At 64.3% G+C, this 18,916-nt stretch overlaps 1 protein-coding gene across 7 annotated transcripts in view; it reads right to left on the bottom strand.

The window, feature by feature from the left end:
• The window catches only part of COL5A3 (collagen type V alpha 3 chain), a 101,666-nt gene that overhangs the window by 48,851 nt on the left and 33,899 nt on the right, over positions 1-18,916 (bottom strand). For all 7 annotated transcript variants that reach the window (XM_089774563.1, XM_089774560.1, XM_089774561.1 and 4 more), the window contains 12 exons: positions 14,521-14,574; positions 14,178-14,222; positions 13,140-13,193; positions 12,849-12,893; positions 11,213-11,266; positions 9,957-10,064; positions 9,827-9,880; positions 7,758-7,811; positions 7,186-7,230; positions 5,272-5,325; positions 376-420; positions 84-137 (listed from right to left, as the gene is read on the bottom strand). In XM_089774563.1, the coding sequence (XP_089630689.1) occupies positions 84-137; positions 376-420; positions 5,272-5,325; positions 7,186-7,230; positions 7,758-7,811; positions 9,827-9,880; positions 9,957-10,064; positions 11,213-11,266; positions 12,849-12,893; positions 13,140-13,193; positions 14,178-14,222; positions 14,521-14,574 (666 nt within the window). The remainder of the gene's footprint in view (positions 1-83; positions 138-375; positions 421-5,271; positions 5,326-7,185; positions 7,231-7,757; positions 7,812-9,826; positions 9,881-9,956; positions 10,065-11,212; positions 11,267-12,848; positions 12,894-13,139; positions 13,194-14,177; positions 14,223-14,520; positions 14,575-18,916) is intronic.

Consider the following 18,916-nt stretch of genomic DNA (forward strand, 5'->3'; position numbering starts at 1 on the left):
AACCGGCCAGTGACTGGTGTGGGGGGGAACCTGGCTTGGGTGGTCCCAAGGGTGCTGAGCCCTCTACTCTGGTGGGTACTTACCAGTGGCCCCTTTGGGCCTGGGAAACCATTGGGGCCTTGTGGCCCCTGGGGGCCCTGTGAGAGCAGGAGAGATCAGCTGTGAGCACAAGGGAAATAGCATCCTGACACCCCCCCAATTCCCTTCCCCCACCCCTCCAGGGGCCCGATACCCCTTCCTCGGCCCCAGAGGCCCTGCGCCCTTCCCCCACCCCTCCTGGGGCTCTATACCACTCCTCCACCAGCCCTGCTCCCCCAGGACACGGGGCCTATGGTGGACCCCATGGCACAGACACAGTCTGGAAACTGGACTTACCTTCTCCCCCCCGGCCCCAGGGGCCCCATCATGGCCGGCGTCGCCCTGCGGACACAGAATGGGCTGAGAGCGACCAGACTCTCCTGGGCACCCGCGCCAGAGCATGCGTCAGCCGCCCGGGGACCCCAGCCAGGCCAGGGCAGCAGGGGCTAGCATCGGGTGGGTGTGGGCTGAGAGGTGGGGGCTGGGCACCCAGGGTGAGGCGAGGGGGGTGCTGGGCAGGAGGCACCGCGGAGGTGCCAGGTTAGGAGGATGCGGCGCTGGGGGACTGATGTCGCATCGGGGTTTCCTGCCTCCTGCACCCCCGTAATGGCACGAACAGACTCCACCAGCTGGCAGAATAGAGGAGTTTATTGCTTCTCCAGGGTCTGTCTACACTACAGCGCTATTTCAAATTGACTTCATTCAAAATAGTTAATTCGAATGAAGCTAATTTGAAATAACACATCTAGATACAAAAACTATTTCGAAATAGCAAGTCCACCCTGAGTGGACCCTGAACCGAAGTTAAAGCTGGCTGGAACCAGTGCCGTCAGGGCATCAGGTTGGGACTTAGTGTGTGGGGCCCCGGACAGACAGTTCTCAGGGTTCCCAGCTTGCTTGTCTACCTCGATGAGGGACAGCAAAGCAGTCCTGTCTTGGAGTGCCCTGAGTGCCCACACTCGGGACACCACAGCACTCGGCCACATGGAGCCAGAGCTGTCCCTGGGCACGCCGGTGTGTCTCGTGGGGTCATTGCCCTCAGCCTGGCTGCACTTGCTGCAGGCTGCCATCTGGGGATCCGTCAGGGGGCTGTCAGGATCCAGGAGGCCCTGAGAGAGAGCGTCCACCCCAAGGAGCCCTCAGAGCCTCCCTGGTCCTCCCCACCGGGAGCTCGTGCCCCATTCCTCCCTCACGTCCTTCCACTTACCCCTCCCTAGCCCCCCTTCCTGATGTCAAATAAAAGACACGTATGTTCAAAAATAGAAACTGGGTTTATTGAACAAAACTGGGGGGGTGAATCTCTGGGGAGACTGGGAAAAGGAGGCGGGAGAGGGGAAGAGAGAGGGTGGGAGAGGGGAGGGGGAAACCTGGGAGGAGGTGTAGGGATAACATATTAATGTATTGAAAATGATTCCCCCAAATGGAAGTGACTCCCCAGAATTTGTTCCCCACAACTTAAAGTGTTTAGATTTATTATTAATTCTTATTATTATTATTAGTTAAGATCGTTAAATGTTTGGATTTATTATTATTATTGCCCCTTTAGAATATAATGTATTAGGTCATGGAACTTAGAACTGTTAAGAATATAACCCTATGTAGCCAGAAACAGCCCCCCCTCTGCCCCAGGGCATGCTCAGGCTTGTGCAAGGGGCTGCTTGAAATTGACATTGCAGAGATACATTGTAAAGATGCATTGTCAAGCCACTAACTCTGCTCTGGGAGCCAAGCCCTGTAATTGACTAAGGGCCTTGTTACTTAATTGACCTGTTCTCTTTAAAACATTGTAACTTTACTCAGCACTGGGAGAATGTCTTGAGCAAAACCACCCAGAAACTTTTGTAACTACAACTTTTATTATTATGCAAAATACTGTCTGGGAAACATGAATTAGGGAATGTACTTGAGAGAGAGAGAGAGAGAGAGAGAGCGCGAGCTTGGACGATGAATGAATGGTTCTGAGAGGTGCCAGCCTGAGAATGCAGCAACAAAGGGCTGAAGAAGGCGTCAGGTGCCAGTGCAACCAAAAGGTGTCAAGTGGAGAAAACCAAGTACTGGAGACCCACCCGATGAGATCACTGAGGAGCACCTGGCAGCCACCCTGGACATCAGCATGATGCAGCAATTCCCATAGACTGGCCTAGGAAGAAATTCCTATAAGAACTGGACTAAAAGACTATTGAGTCAGAGTCCAAGGTTCTGCTGCCAGCCCATCAGGAGCTTGAGATGCGCATCCGATCAGGACTTCGCTCCCCACTCCCATCACTTGTGTACAGAATACCTGGCCAGTATTCGGTCACAAGCAACCTCCAGGCTGGTTAAACGTTAAACAACGTTGTTTGCTTCTATCTTTTCTTTATTTTTTTATTATTATCTTTACAATAAATGTGGCTTTTTGCCTTATCCCCCTCATAAGAGCCTGCTTGCTTTTATTGGTACAACAGAGGGAGCTGGAAGGGGGAAGCAAGGGGAAGAAGTGGGGGGGGAAGCTCAGGGCTCAGGGTTGGGGGTCTCGTCAGACCAACCTGACTTTCATGCTAACCTGCTCCTGGCCTTTGGAGGCCAGGCTGGCAGCTATCCTACCATAGACGGCTGTGTTCCTCCATCTAGGGCTGAGATCATGGAAGTTGGGGGCATCCCCCCCAAACCTGAATAAGGTCCATGATCTCCATCCTGGACCAGGAAGGCGCCCGCCTTCTCCAGCCCCTGTCAGGCTCCTGGGAGCTGGCAGACTGCTCCTGGGGAGCGGTGGAGGGCTGGCTGCCAGTGGCTTGCTGGCTCATGTTTTGGGGCCACTGGGTCAGGGGCCCCGGTGGCCACTGCTGGCTCTGGGCTGGCAGGCTTGGAGCTGGCACAGGCACTGCGGCCAGGGTCTACCCCTTTAATGGCTCCAGGGCTGGGGGAGAGGAGAGTAAGGGTACGTCTACACTGCATCCCTAGTTCGAACTAGGGATGCAAATGGAGACAATCGAACTAGTTAATGAAGCGGGGATTTAAATATCCCGCGCTCCATTAACATGATCTCGCCGGCGCGCTAGTTCGAATCACAGCTGATTCAAACCAGGAAGTGCGCGCCGGGACGCGTTAGTTCGGACTAAAGCCCTTAGTCCCAACTAATGTTACTCCTCAAAAAATGAGACATACCCTAAGTTTTCCTGGTTGTGCCCAGAGTGGCCACCAGGGCTCCCTGGGAAGGCTGGAGGCCTCCTGTTTCGAATTAAGTGTCTACACAGCACTTAATTCGAAATAGCTATTTCAGATTTGGCGTTACTCCTCGTGGAATGGGGCTTCCCAAATTCGAATTAAGCGCTCCGCCGTTTTGAATTAATTTCGAACTAGCCGTTTGCCTGTATAGACGCTATTGAAGTTAATTCGAAGTAACGGCTGTTACTTCGAATTAACGTTGCATTGTAGACACACCCCACGATACAGCACAACATAGATGCAATCTGGTTACAGGAACTGGGGCTAGGAGGCCTCAGGGCAGAATTAACGCTGTAGTGTAGACGTACCCTGTTTAGGGTTGCCAGATGGTTTAACAAAAAAATACTGCACCCCCCCCCCCACAAAAAAAAAAACCCACCGGGAAAAAAAGTCTGTTGAGAAGAAAAAAAAAGGGGAGGAGACCAAAGCTGTTGAGCAAAAAAAAAAAAGGGCGTGGAGCCTTTAAATAGCCCCACGCTCCTCACTCCCCCACCCCTCCCTAGACACGGAAGGGGAAATTGTCCCTGCCGGGCTTCCGACCGAGGGAAACAGGAAACACCGGACATTTCATCTCGGTATTTTCTGGGGGTTTTCCGGACGGGGGACCCGAATAACAGACAGTCCGGGCGAAAGCCGGACACCTGGCCACCCTACATGTGATTCCTACTCCTGTCCTGTGTTGCTCTGTTGTAACCCCGTGTGTGTGCCTCAGTTTCCCTGGGCACTGCACCAGTGCCCAGCGAGGGATGGGAATAGTGGGTGTGGCTCTCACTGAGGGGGGCTGTGTGAGGAAGTGGGGAGCTTTGGGGGCTCAAAGGGGTTACATACAGGGGGGCTCGGATGTTGATGGTTGAATGTGACAAGGGGGGGAGTTTGTTGTTGCAGAGACCAGCCCAGAACTGGAGCCGCAGGGTCTGTGCCCCCGGCCCCGCTCAGGGGACACGTCCGGTCCCGTCCAGACGCCAGACAAGGGGCTGCAGAGGGGGACCCTGGGCCCAGCGAGGGGGGAACATTGGACGGGAAGGGGGGCGGAGAGGAGGGGCCGGGCGACCCTCTTACCTGGGGAGAAGACAGTGGCCGGGGGAGGGGCTGTTGCGGGTGACACTGGAGGCTCTGCTGGGAGCCGGGGGCTGTTTGGGGGGCAGAGCAGGGCAGGCAGGACTCAGCCGGCTGCAGGGAGGCTGACGTGGGGGCCGGGGGCCCAGGCCGACTGGCCCGAGGGATCCTGGGCTGCATTCAAAGCTCCATAGCCTCCTGGAGTCGCTCTGGGCCGGGGAAGGGGGCGGCGCTGCCCCTCTGGGAGGGGAGGCCCCGGGGTTCGGGGGAGGGGACCCCCCAAGGGGCTCACGGCGGAGGTGGCGGCTGGAGGCCCTGAGAGGCGCCGTCCCGGAAGTGGAGGGGAGGCCACCCCGGGGAGAGCGGGCCCCCAGGACAGGGTCACCACACTGGGGGGGAGAGCCGTGCCAGGCTGCCCCATCTCAGCACGTACAGCCAGCGTGGGGGAGCAGCCAGGTGGCCCCTTGCCTGGGAATCTGGCCCAGGGAGGGGCGGGGCTGCCTGCAGGCTGGGGCTGTGAGGGGGGCAGGGCACCGGCTCTGGGCCCCCTCCCCAAGTCGGATTGTCCTGATGGCCCCAGCCGTGTCCCCGTCCCCGAAAGCCCTTGTGACTCCCCCGCACGCTGTGACTACAGGCCAATGGGGGTGACAGGGTGTCGGGCTGGGTGCCCCCGAGTGGTGCCAGGTGAGACTCGGCTGGCAGCCGCTGACACGGACAGATGGACGGACAGGCGGACAGACAGATGGACAGGTGGACAGGCGACAGGCGGACAGACAGATGGACAGGTGGACAGGCGGACAGGCGACAGGCGGACAGACAGATGGACAGGCGGACAGGCAACAGACAGACAGGCGGACAGATGACAGGTGGACAGGCGGACAGACAACAGGCGCGCGGGCAGGGCGGGGGCTGCTCTGCCGGATGCTGAGGTACCTTTGGGCCCGGCTTCCCTGTCGCTCCGATCTGGCCTCGCTCCCCTTGCAGGCCCTGGGCGAAGAAGGGAGGTGGATGAGCCGGTGCCATGCGAGGTGGGGGGGGAACAGAGGGGGCATCGTGGCCTCCTCAGTACTGGGCCGGTCACTGGGGTGTGGGGGTAAAGGGCTCGGTCAGTCACTGGGGCATGGGGGGAACCCCAGAGGGTAGTAACTGGGGTGTGTGTGGGGGGGTTACTGGGGCTGGTCACTAGGGTGTGTCGGGGGCTCTCTGGGGCATGGGGGGGGTCTCTGGGGCTGGTCACTGGGGCCGGTCTCTGGGGTGTGGGGGGGTCACTGGGGCATGGGTGGGGTCTCGGGCTGGTCGCTGGTGCGTGGGAGGGTCACTGGGGCCGGTCACTGGGGCGTGGGGGGATCTCTGGGGCCGGTCTCTGGGGCGTGGGGGGGTCACTGGGGCCGGTCACTGGGGCATGGGGGGGGTCACTGGGGCTGGTCACTGGGGTGTGGGGGGGTCTCTGGGGCCGGTCTCTGGGGTGTGGCGGGGGTCACTGGGGTCGGTCACTGGGGTGTGGAGGGGTCTCTGGGGCCAGTCTCTGGGGTGTGGCGGGGGTCACTGGGGCCTCGGGCCGGTCGCTGGGGTGTGGGGGGGTCTCTGGGGCCGGTCTCTGGGGTGTGGCGGGGGTCACTGGGGCCGGTCACTGGGGTGTGGGGGGGTCTCTGGGGCCAGTCTCTGGGGTGTGGCGGGGGTCACTGGGGCCGGTCTCTGAGGCATGGGTGGGGTCTCTGGGACCGGTCTCTGGAGTGTGGGGGGGTCACTGGGGCCGGTCTCTGGAGTGTGGGAGGGTCACTGGGGCATGGGTGGGGTCTCTGGGACCAGTCACTGGGGTATGGGGGGGGGGTCACGGGGGCCGGTCTCTGGAGTGTGGGGGGGTCACTGGGGCATGGGTGGGGTCTCTGGGACCGGTCACTGGGGCGTGGGGGGGGGGGGGTCACTGGGGCCGGTCTCTGGAGTGTGGGGGGGTCACTGGGGCATGGGTGGGGTCTCTGGGACCGGTCACTGGGGCGTGGGGGGGGTCACTGGGGCCGGTCTCTGGAGTGTGGGGGGGTCACTGGGGCATGAGTGGGGTCTCTGGGACCGGTCACTGGGGTGTGGGGGGGTCACTGGGGCCGGTCTCTGGAGTGTGGGGGGGTCACTGGGGCATGGGTGGGGTCTCTGGGACCGGTCACTGGGGCGTGGGGGGGTCACTGGGGCCGGTCTCTGGAGTGTGGGGGGGTCACTGGGGCATGGATGGGGTCTCTGGGACCGGGTCACTGGGGCGTGGGGGGGTCACTGGGGCCGGTCTCTGGAGTGTGGGGGGGTCACTGGGGCATGGGTGGGGTCTCTGGGACCAGTCACTGGGGCGTGGGGGGGTCACTGGGACCGGTCACTGGGGCGTGGGGGGGTCACTGGGGCCGGTCTCTGGAGTGTGGGGGGGTCACTGGGGCGTGGGGGGGTCACTGGGGCGTGGGGGGGGTCACTGGGGCCGGTCTCTGGAGTGTGGGGGGGTCACTGGGGCATGGGTGGGGTCTCTGGGACCAGTCACTGGGGCGTGGGGGGGTCACTGGGGCCGGTCTCTGGAGTGTGGGGGGGTCACTGGGGCGTGGGGGGGTCACTGGGGCGTGGGGGGGGGGTCACTGGGGCCGGTCTCTGGAGTGTGGGGGGGTCACTGGGGCATGGGTGGGGTCTCTGGGACCAGTCACTGGGGCGTGGGGGGGTCACTGGGGCCGGTCTCTGGAGTGTGGGGGGTCACTGGGGCGTGGGGGGGTCACTGGGGCCGGTCTCTGGGGCGTGGGGGCATCAGGGCTGTCACTGGAGGGCAGAGCAGGGTCTGTGGCTTGTCCCTGGTGCTGGGGGGCGGGGGAGGGGGCTGCTCACCGGAGGTCCCCGCTGTCCAGTCTGCCCGGCCTGGCCGGCTTTGCCCTGCGAGGGGAAAAGGCGATGGCGGTGTGAGCACTGCTCTGCCCACGGGCGCCCACCCGCATGCCCCAGGGCCAGCACCCAAAGCCCCTGCCCACCTGGGAATCTTGTATTGATACCAAGCCGGAACGTGCCTCAGTTTCCCCGATGTGCTGCTGCCTGGCAGGGTGGGTGAGGGGTGTCAGTCCCAGAGGCATCTGCCTGGGACGTGGTGCCTGGAGCTCCTGGGGTGCAGGAGGCTGCAGGCCCAGAGCTCTGGCAGCAGGGACATGGGGTTGCCCCAGAGGAACTGGGGACCCCAGGGGCCTGGCCCAGGATCGGGCCTTCCCAAGACTGCTGTGGAGCAGGGCAAAGGTGGCATTTCTCTCCAAGCAACCTCAAGCCAGGGGCCTGAACTGGGGGGGGGGGGGGGGGGGGAGACTGGCCAAGTGTGGGACCCACAGGGCTGCGACTCAGGGCTCAGGCCAGATCCCTGGGTGCTCCGTGCCTCAGTGTCCCCGGCTGCCGGCGCGGGGTCCCCGCTCACTCACCCTCTTGCCTTTCTCCCCTGCGAGGCCCGGGGGGCCCAGGAAGCCGCTGGAGCCCTGCGGAAGAGCACAGGGCAGTGAGGTTATGGCTGCGACAGGAAGGTGCCCCCGGGTCGAGGTTTGCAGCAGCCCCTGGAGCAAGAGGCCAAGCCGGGGGTGGGGGGAAGCGGAGGCTTCGCTGGGTCTGTCTGTGCCGCCTGAGGGCACAGGCTGCGTCTGTCCCACGGCAGCCCCCGCGGTGACCCCGGAGCAGCCGGCCGGCCCGTCGGGGAAGGCTGCTCGGCCGCCTGGCCCAGCGCGGACCAGCCGACGGGCAATGGAGCCAGGAGGCAGCAGCCACCCGAACGGCCTTTCCCGGGGGCCCTGCGCCCGCCTGCGGAGCCCTGAGTCCTGCAGCCCCACACGCCGGCCGGGTGCTGGGACGTCTCCGGCATGGCCGGGATCGCCAGGGCCCTGCGCTGGCCTCGGTCTCCCCTCCTCTCCGGGGGGGCCTGCAGAATAGGACGGCTGCCCGTCCTGTGCCGGCCGGGACTCCCAAGGCTGGACTCAAAGCAGCAGCGTATCCCCCCCACGCCCACCCCCGCGGGGCGGCTTTGAGTCTTTAACAACGCGGAGCCAGGACGAATCTGGCTTGGCTTGGGCACTGCCCCCCCCCCCCCCTCGAGAGATAAACTCCCACCCTTTTCTGAATCACGGTGGAGATTTCAGATTCTACAGCAGGGGTGGGGAACCCGGCTTGCCTGGATCCAGCCCCCGCACTGGGGCTCCAGCCCCTCCCTCTCTCCCCTGCTCTCTCGCCACGGGGCTGGAATGCAGGGGGGGGGGTCTTTCTCCTCGCTCAGGGGGCCCCTCCGCGAGGGGTTGGGGTTTTTTGCTTCTCATGCGTGTCCAGGCCCCGACCCATAAAAAGGTTCCCCACCCCTGTTCTACAGGCTTGGCCTCGCGAGCTCTTTGGAGTAAGATCTGAGGTACAGATTGACCTGGGACTGTGGCTGGTCCTTTGGGACTGGGGGAACCAGTTCAGAGTTGGGGAGATGGGTTTATAACCCCTCACCTGTGTAACAAACAAAAGGAAGCTTTTCTTCACTCACTGCACAACCTGTGGAACTCCTTGCCAGAGGATGTGGTGAAGGCTAGGACTTTAAGGGTCTGTCTACACTAGCCTCCTAGTTGGAACTAGGGAGGCTAATGTCAGCATTCGAAGTTGCAAAGGAAGCCCGTGATTTAAATATCCCGGGCTTTATTTGCATGTTCCCAGGCGCTGCCATTTTTAAATCCCCCTTAGTCCGAACTCCATGCCCGTGGCTACACGCGGCACGGAGTAGGTAGTTCAAATTAGGATCTCTACTTCGAACTACCGGTACACCTCGTTCCACTGGAGCACTGGGGGTAGGAGGGGTTTATAAATCTCACTTGTGCACGGAGCAGTGCTGGCTGTCGCACGGGGAGCGCTGGGGGTGGGAGGCGTTTATAAATCTCACCCGTGCGAGGAGCAGCGCTGGCTGTCACACGGGGAGCGCTCGGGGTGGGAGGGGTTTATAAATCTCACCCATGCGAGGAGCAGCGCTGGCTGTCGCACGGGGAGCGCTGGGGGTGGGAGGCGTTTATAAATCTCACCCATGAGAGGAGCAGCGCTGGCTGTCGCACGGGGAGCGCTCGGGGTGGGAGGGGTTTATAACCTCTCACCCGTGCGAGGAGCAGCGCTGGCTGTCGCACGGGGAGCGCTCGGGGTGGGAGGGGTTTATAACCTCTCACCCGTGCGAGGAGCAGCGCTGGCTGTCGCACGGGGAGCGCTCGGGGTGGGAGGGGTTTATAACCTCTCACCCGTGCGAGGAGCGGTGCTTGCACGGAGAACACAGAGAGTGGGAGGGACTCACTCTCGTGACTCCTCGCTGGCCGGCTGCCGTGCTCCATGTGCCGGGTCTGGTGCTTACAATGAAGGGCCCGCAGGCCGGGGCTGTACGCAGCCCGGTTTTGAGCAATTCGCCCTCCAGCGCCCCTCCCAGCGCTGCCCCAGACACCCCCATGTTACAGCCAGCTGGGGGGTGCTGGGAGCCCAGCCCCCCACTTACCTTGGGGCCCTGGCGCCCGGGATACCCTGGCAGGCCTGGCACGCCCAGCTTGCCCTGCAAGGAGAGACGGGGAGCTGAGAGGCAGCCGTGCCCGGAGCCAGCCACGCGGCCGAGAGGGGGCCACACTCACCTTCTCCCCCGGGGGGCCGGAGGTGCCCGTCTCCCCCACGGGGCCCAGCTGGCCCTTCAGTCCCTCGGAGCCGTCCTCCCCCCGCGGCCCCAGCGGCCCCGCGTCGCCCTGCAACAGAGACACGCCCCACGGGGCCAGGGTACCGCAGCAGGCAGAGCGGGCTGGAGCCCCCTACTGGGACCCCCCAGAACCCCTCCCCTCCTGCCCCCCAGAACTCCTACCCCACCCAGGGCACCGTCCCTCCCCTCCCCCTCACTCCCCCCAGAGCCCCTGCCCCCACCCGGGGCACCGTCCCTCCCCTATGACCCTCCCCTCCCCCTCACTCCCCCCCAGAGCCCCTGCCCCCACTCAGGGCACCGTCCCTCCCCTGTGACCCTCCCCTCCCCCTCACTCCCCCCCAGAGCCCCTGCCCCCACCCAGGGCACCGTCCCTCCCCTGTGACCCTCCCCTCCCCCTCTTACTCCCCCCCAGAGCCCCTGCCCCCACCCGGGGCACCGTCCCTCCCCTATGACCCTCCCCTCCCCCTCACTCCCCCCCAGAGCCCCTGCCCCCACCCAGGGCACCGTCCCTCCCCTGTGACCCTCCCCTCCCCTCACTCCCCCCCAGAGCCCCTGCCCCCACCCAGGGCACCGTCCCTCCCCTGTGACCCTCCCCTCCCCCTCACTCCCTCCCAGAGCCCCTGCCCCCACTCAGGGCACCGTCCCTCCCCTGTGACCCTCCCCTCCCCCTCACTCCCCCCCAGAGCCCCTGCCCCCACCCAGGGCACCGTCCCTCCCCTGTGACCCTCCCCTCCCCCTCTTACTCCCACCCAGAGCTCCTGCCCCCACCCGGGGCACCGTCCCTCCCCTGTGACCCTCCCCTCCCCCTCACTCCCCCCCAGAGCCCCTGCCCCCACCCAGGGCACCGTCCCTCCCCTGTGACCCTCCCCTCCCCCTCTTACTCCCACCCAGAGCTCCTCCTCTTCTGTCCCCAGAGCCCCTCCCCTCCCCCCACCCAGGTTTCATCACCGTCCCACCCCTGTGACTCTGCCCCATTGTCCAGCTCTGCCAGACCCTGCCAACAGGAAATGCCCCACAATCCGCAGTGAAATGTGGGGCAACGGTCCCCTCAGCAACCAGCCATCACCCCCTCGGGCCCCCCTCACCCCCTCGGGCCCCCCGCACCCCCTCGGGCCCCTCACCCCCTCAGGCCCCCCTCACCCCCTCGGGCCCCCCTCACCCCCTCGGGCCCCCCTCACCCCCTCGGGCCCCACTCACCCTGTCGCCCTTGTGGCCCATGTCACCCTTGAGGCCGGGGAATCCGTCTTCTCCCTGGACAGAGACGCAGCCCCTGGCGAGACCCACGTAGGGACGCCCAAAGGTCTCGAGCATCTTCCCCCCCAGCCCCACCGGTGCCCCTCACTCCGCCCCCCTGCCCCTGCCCCCAGCGCCCCTCACTCCGCCCCCCTGCCCCTGCCCCCAGTGCCCCTCACTCCGCCCCCCTGCCCCTGTCCCCCAGCGCCCCTCACTCCGCCCCCCTGCCCCTGCCCCCAGTGCCCCTCACTCCGCCCCCCTGCCCCTGCCCCCCAGTGCCCCTCACTCTGCCCCCCTGCCCCTGCCCCCCAGTAACCCCTCCTCCGCCCCCCCCCAGCCCCGCCGGTGCCCCTCACTCCGCCCCCCTGCCCCTGCCCCCCAGTAACCCTCACTCCGCCCCCCTGCCCCTGCCCCCCAGTGCCCCTCACTCCGCCCCCTGCCCCTGCCCCCCAGCGCCCCTCACTCCGCCCCCCCAGCCCTACTCCCCAGTGCCCCTCACTCCGCCCCCCCCTGCCCCCCAGTGCCCCTCACACCGCCCCCCTGCCCCTGCCCCCAGCACCCCTCACACCGCCCCCCTGCCCCTGCCCCCCAGCACCCCTCACTCCGCCCCCCAGCCCTACTCCCCAGTGCCCCTCACACCGCCCCCCTGCCTCTGCCCCCAGTGCCCCTCACACCGCCCCCCTGCCCCTGCCCCCCAGCACCCCTCACTCCGCCCCCCCAGCCCTACTCCCCAGTGCCCCTCACTCCGCCCCCCTGCCCCCCAGTGCCCCTCACACCGCCCCCCTGCCCCTGCCCCCAGTGCCCCTCACACCGCCCCCCTGCCCCTGCCCCCCAGCACCCCTCACTCCGCCCCCCAGCCCTACTCCCCAGTGCCCCTCACACCGCCCCCCTGCCCCTGCCCCCAGTGCCCCTCACACCGCCCCCATGCCCCTGCCCCCCAGCACCCCTCACTCCGCCCCCCCACCCCCCCCCCAGCCCTGCCCCTCCCCAGTGCCCCTCACTCCGCCCCCCTGCCCCTCAGTGCCCCTCACACCGCCCCCCTGCCCCTGCCCCCCAGCACCCCTCACTCCGCCCCCCCAGCCCTACTCCCCAGTGCCCCTCACTCCGCCCCCCTGCCCCCCAGCGCTCCTCACTCCGCCCCCCAGCCCTACTCCCCAGCGCCCCTCAATCTGCCCCCCTGCCCCCAGCACCCCTCACTCTGCCCCCCTGCCCCTGCCCCCCAGCGCCCCTCACTCCGACCCCCTGCCCCGCCCCCCCAGCGCCCCTCACTCCGCCCCCTGCCCCCCAGCGCCTCACTCCGACCCCCAGCCCTACTCCCCAGCACCCCTCACTCTGCCCCCCTGCCCCTGCCCCCCAGCGCCCCTCACTCCGCCCTCCTGCCCCTGCCCCCCAGCACCTCACTCCGACCCCCAGCCCTACTCCCCAGCACCCCTCACTCTGCCCCCCTGCCCCCCAGCGCCCCTCACTCCGCCCCCCTGCCCCTGCCCCCCAGCGCCCCTCACTCCAACCCCCCAGACCTGCAGTGGGACATTTTCCATCACTTCATCATCTGGCAGGTCCCAGCTGGTCCCTCCCCTCCCCTCCCCCGCCCCTTTCTTACCTTCTCCCCTTTGCTTCCCTTCAGGCCTCTGGCTCCAAAGGCCCCCTGGGGAGACACGAGGGGGGATCAGAGCAGGGCTCTGGGCAGGGGGGCAGCAGAGACCCCCAGGTGCAGGATGGGATCCAGGCTGGTGTCAGGCGGGGACCTGCGCATGGGGGGGGGCTCCGGGGCACATGGGGGGCAGGGCACAGTGGGAAACGTGGGCCCAGGAGGGTGGTGGGGGGCTCTGACCCTGCCATGGGGCTGGCCTGACTGGCGGTGCAGGCATCAGGCGTTCGGGGTGGTACCCACCTTGACCCCACGGGGGCCCGGGTAGCCAACGGGTCCCACGGTGCCGGCTGGGCCCTAGGGAGAAAGCGCATCAGACTCCCCAGCCCTGCGCCCCACAGCCCCCGTGGCCCAAGGCGTGGGGCTGTCTGGTGCCCCAGAGGCAGCCCTGCCCCGCCCCATACGTGCCCCTGTGACATCGCTGTGACGTAGTGGGGGGGCCTTGCTAGGGCTGTGGCCACCTCTGCTGTCTGGTCACTATGCAAAGGGGGCTCCAAACCTGTCTGACCAGCTACCCCCCATGGGGAGGAACAAAGGAAGGGGGATGCTGCCCCTGGCTGGGGGGCAGGGCTGGAGGAGAGTGAGTTAGTTTCTGTCTGGGAGCATGAAGGAAGCAGCCTCAGCAACAGGCTGGGGGGTTTAGAAGCCGAGACCCCCCCCATCTCAAGGGGGGGCGGAGGCATCCTAGGCCTGCCCTGTAACCTGATGACATCTGTGCTGGGCTGTACCCTGGGGAAGCAATAAACCACCTCTATTCTACTGGCTGGGGGAGTCTGTTCGTGCCCTTACGGGGGTGCAGGAGACGGGGGACCCCAACGCGCCGTCACAGTAGTGTTGGTACCTTGCTGGGGCTGTGAGCGACCCCCACTGGCTGCTGGCTGTAGCGTGGCCCAGCAGGGCAGGGGGTGAGTCACTATGCAAAGGGGGCGCCAAACCTGTCTGACCAGCTACCCCCCATGGGGAGGAACAAAGGAAGGGGGATGCTGCCCTGGCTGGGGGCCGGGCTGGAAGACTGGGTTAGTCTCTGGCTGGGATCATGAAGGAAGCAGCCTAGGCAACAGGCTGGGGTTTAGGAGCCCAGACCCCCCCCCATCTCCAGGGGGCTGAGGCATCCTAGGCCTGGGCCTGTAACCAGATTCCATCTGTGCTGTGCTGTACCCTGGAGAAGCAATAAACCCCCTCTGTGCTACTGGCTGGGGGAGTCTGTCCGTGCCACTCCGGGGTGCAGGAGGCGGGAACCCCAACGCGCCGTCACCCCCCCCCATTCCCCTGGGTCTGTACCTGGAGCCCTTTCTCCCCTGCCGGTCCCTCTCGGCCTGGGTGACCCTGCAAGGAAGCAAGACCCGGGCTGGGAACGTGGTGCCAGGCCAGGCCCCCGGCCCCACTGGCTGCAGGGAGGGGTGACTGCCGGAGACAAGCCAGAGGGCGTGCCGGGGGGGCTGGGGATGGCCTGCTGCGAGGGGTGGCTGCAGGGGGAGGCGTGCTGGGGGGAGGGGAAGGACATGCCGGGGGAGTGCTCTGGGGAGACAGGCTCGGGGGGGACCTGCCTCCCCTTCATGGCAACCGGCTCTCTGGGTGGGTCTCCGGCCCCCACCCCCCACAGCCCGACATCCCTGGTACTTACGGGGGGCCCGTCGGCCCCGGCCACGCCCTGGATGCCCTGCTTTCCCGGCGAGCCCTGTGCAGAGAAAGGCACGTCAGACCCTGCCCCCCACGGGGCTCAGCCATGCAGGGCCCAGCCCCGGAGCCGCAGGGCCCCCGACTGCTGGGCACGGCTTGAGGAGCTGGGGAGTTTGGGGGGGCTCAGTGCCCGGGCGTTACTGGCTGATGAGCCGAGGGGAGGGAGTTGGTCGTTGCAGGGAACAGCCCAGAACTGGAGCGCTCGGAGGACACGGCTGGGTCCGGCCAGATGCCAGACAAGGGGCGCGGAGGGGAGACCCCGCGAGGGGAGAACAGTCGGGAGGAGGGGGAGGGGGAGGGGGAGCCGGAGAAGAGGGGCCAGGACCTGATGAGGTCTCTTCTGCCCTGGGACCCTAAGGGTCTGTGACCCTGTCACGGAGAGACCCTGGCCGGGGGGGGCTGTTGCTGGGGTACTGGGGACTTGGGGGGTCTGTGACCCTGTCACGGAGAGACCCTGGCCGGGGGGGCTGTTGCTGGGGTACTGGGGACTTGGGGGGTCTGTGACCCTGTCACGGAGAGACCCTGGCCAGGGGGGGCTGTTGCTGGGGTACTGGGGACTCGGGGGGTCTGTGACCCTGTCACGGAGAGACCCTGGCCGGGGGGGGCTGTTGCTGGGGTACTGGGGACTCGGGGGGTCTGTGACCCTGTCACGGAGAGACCCTGGCCGGGGGGGGCTGTTGCTGGGGTACTGGGGACTTGGGGGGTCTGTGACCCTGTCACGGAGAGACCCTGGCCGGGGGGGGCTGTTGCTGGGGTACTGGGGACTTGGGGGGTCTGTGACCCTGTCACGGAGAGACCCTGGCCGGGGGGGGCTGTTGCTGGGGTACTGGGGACTCGGGGGGTCTGTGACCCTGTCACGGAGAGACCCTGGCCGGGGGGGGCTGTTGCTGGGGTACTGGGGACTCGGGGGGTCTGTGACCCTGTCACGGAGAGACCCTGGCCGGGGGGGGCTGTTGCTGGGGTACTGGGGACTTGGGGGGTCTGTGACCCTGTCACGGAGAGACCCTGGCCGGGGGGGGCTGTTGCTGGGGTATTGGGGACTCGGGGGGTCTGTGACCCTGTCACGGGAGGGACCCTGGCCGGGGGGGGGCTGTTGCTGGGGACTCGGGGGGTCTGTGACTCTGTCACGGGAGAGACCCTGGCCGGGGGGGGGGGGCTGTTGCTGGGGTACTGGGGACTCGGGGGGTCTGTGATCCTGTCACGGGAGGGACCCTGGCCGGGGGGGGCTGTTGCTGGGGACTCGGGGGGTCTGATGTGGACGGGGGCAGAGCGGGCAGAACCCCCGGGTGGCAGGGGAGGCTCAGACGTGCAGGGCTGGGGGCAGGGGCCCAGGCCGACCGGCCGGAGGGATCCTTTGCTGCCATCAGAGCTCCATAGTCCCCCTGTTTGGGGCTGGCCGGGAGGGGCTCTAGGCCCTCTGGGAGGGGACCCCTGGGGGGCTCACGGCGGAGGCCCTGAGAGGCAGAGAGGTGGCCCCCCAGGGGAGAGGGGCCCCCCGAGAGAGGGTCCCCCCCAGGAAGGGGCTGTCTCTGCCGCTGGGCTGGGGGGCCCCCGGGAAGGGGCTGCCGCACTGGGGGGGCTGCGTGTGGGCGCGCCCTGTGAGCCGTGGCACCCTGCTTCCAGGCTGCACCTCCCCTCTGCGCCAGGCCCCGGGTGGAACCTCTGGCGGAGTCTGGGGTGACACCTGCGCAAATGCCCCGGGGCCCAGGAGTGGGACCCCTGGAGGTAACCAGGGACACCCCCGGCGCAGACCAGAGGAACCCCAGAGACAGGCGGACACCCCAGAGCGAGACACAAGCTAGAGACGAGGCCGGGCGCCTGACAACAGCCCGGGGAGGGCTGGGTGGGGGTCACAGGCGGCTCCCGTTGGCCTCAAGCGACAGCAGCGACTGGCCCTGCAGCGCCTGGGGACCCACCAAGGTGCAGCCGGTGCTGGGAGCGGCAAAACCCCCAGACTCCCCGGGAAGTGACGTGTCTAAAGGGGCGTTTGCCAAGAGACTCGCCTGGGTCCTGCAGGCCGGGCCTCCGAGGAGCCTCGAACCGCGACCCAAAGACCTCGCTTGTGCTCAGTCTGGCTTGGCCAATAACGGTACAGTCTGTGTGTGTCTGTGTCTGTGCGTGTGCACATGTGTGTGTGTCTGTGTGTCTGTGTGTGTGCATGTGCACATGTGTGTGTGTCTGTGTGTTTGTGTGTGTGCATGTGCACATGTGTGTGTCTGTGTGTTTGTGCGTGTGCACATGTGAGTGTGTCTGTGTGTTTGTGTGTGTGCATGTGCATATGTGTGTGTCTGTGTGTGTGTGTGCATGTGCACATGTGTGTGTCTGTGTGTTTGTGTGTGTGCATGTGCACATGTGCGTGTGTCTGTGTGTTTGTGTGTGTGCATGTGCACATGTGCGTGTCTGTGTGTTTGTGTGTGTGCATGTGCATATGTGTGTGTCTGTGTGTGTGTGTGCATGTGCACATGTGTGTGTCTGTGTGTTTGTGTGTGTGCATGTGCACATGTGCGTGTGTCTGTGTGTTTGTGTGTGTGCATGTGCACATGTGCGTGTCTGTGTGTTTGTGTGTGTGCACATGGTATTGGCAGGCTCACTACTGGTCTATCCAGCTATGTAGACTCTCTTCTCAAACCCTTCGTAACCAATGCCCCCAGCTATCTCCGAGACACTACTGACTTCCTAAGGAAACTACAAAACATCGATAACCTCCCCAATAACACCATCCTGGCCACCATGGATGTAGAAGCTCTAGACACCAACATCCCACATGAAGACGGATTACAAGCAATTAGAAACACTATCCCAGAGGACACCACTGCCAACCTGATAGCAGACCTATGTAACTTTGTTCTCACCCACAATTATTTCCAGTTTGAGAACAACTTATACCTCCAGATCAGCGGCACAGCCATGGGTACACACATGGCCCCACAGTATGCTAACATCTTTATGGCTGACTTAAAACGACGTTTCCTCAGCTCCCGTCCCCTTTCACCCCTCCTCTACCTACGGTACATCGATGACATCTTTATGATCTGGACGCATGGCCAAGAAACACTGGAGACATTCCAGAGAGATTTCAACAACCTACACTCCACCATCAACCTCAGCCTGGACCATTCTACACGAGGGATCCACTTCCTGGACACCACAGTACAAATCAACAATGGAAAATTAGACACCACTCTCTACAGAAAACCCACCGACTCATACAGTTACCTACATGCATCCAGCTCCCATCCAGAACACACCACACGATCCATCGTCTATAGCCAAGCCCTTCGATACAACCGCATCTGCTCTAACCCCACTGACAGAGACCAGAAGCTTCAGGATCTCTACCAAGCATTTATAAATCTCAACTACCCACCCAGAGAAATAAAAAAGCAAATTGAAAGAGCCAGACGAATACCTAGAAACCATCTACTTCAAGACAGACCCAAGAAAACCAACAATAGAACACCACTTGTCATCACCTACAGCCCCCAACTTAAACCTGTCCAACACATTATCAATAAACTACAGCCTATACTGGAACAGGATACCATACTCCAAGAGGCTCTGGGAGACAGACCCATAGTCTCCTAGGGTACGTCTACACTACAGCGCTAGTTCGAACTAACTTAGTTCGAATTAGTTAATTCGAACTAAGCTAGTTCGAACTAACGCATCTAGAACTAAAAACTAGTTCGAACTAGCGTTTTGCTAGTTCGAACTAGTAAGTCCACATTGAGTGGACTCTGAACAGGGCTTAAGGATGGCCGGAAGCAGTGCCGGCAGGGCATAAAAGGAGGACTTAGAGCATGGAGATGCTGTCTCAGGCTAGCCGAGGGCTGCGCTTAAAGGGTCCCGACCCCCACCCCGGACACACAGTTCTAAGGGGTGCCCCGCTTGCAAAGAAGTTCTGGCTTGGAGTGCCCTGAGTGCCCACACTGGGCACATCACACCACTCGGCCATCAGCCCGGCTGCACTTGCCGCAGGCTGCCATCTGGGGAGAGGGAGTAATTGGGGGGCTGCAGGAGAGCTTCCACCCCCAGAAGCCCGCAGAGCCAGCCCAGTCCTCCCCATCGGGGGCTCGTACCCCATTCCTCCCTCACCTCCTTCCACTTACCCTTCCCTAGCCCCTCTTCTTATTGATGTACAAAATAAAGATAACGTTTCTTCCAACATTGACTCTGTCTTTATTGAAAAAAACTGGGGGACACTGGGAAAAGGAGGTGGGAGAGGGGAAGAGAAAGGCTGGGAGAGGGGAGGGCAACTAACATGATCAGGGGTTGGGAACAGGTCCCAGATGAAGAAAGGCTACAGAGACTGGGACTGTTCAGCTTAGAAAAGAGGAGAT

This window comes from Pelodiscus sinensis, chromosome 31, assembly GCF_052426305.1.
Source record: "Pelodiscus sinensis isolate ZL-2025 chromosome 31, ASM5242630v1, whole genome shotgun sequence".
NCBI classification, from domain to species: domain Eukaryota; kingdom Metazoa; phylum Chordata; order Testudines; family Trionychidae; genus Pelodiscus; species Pelodiscus sinensis.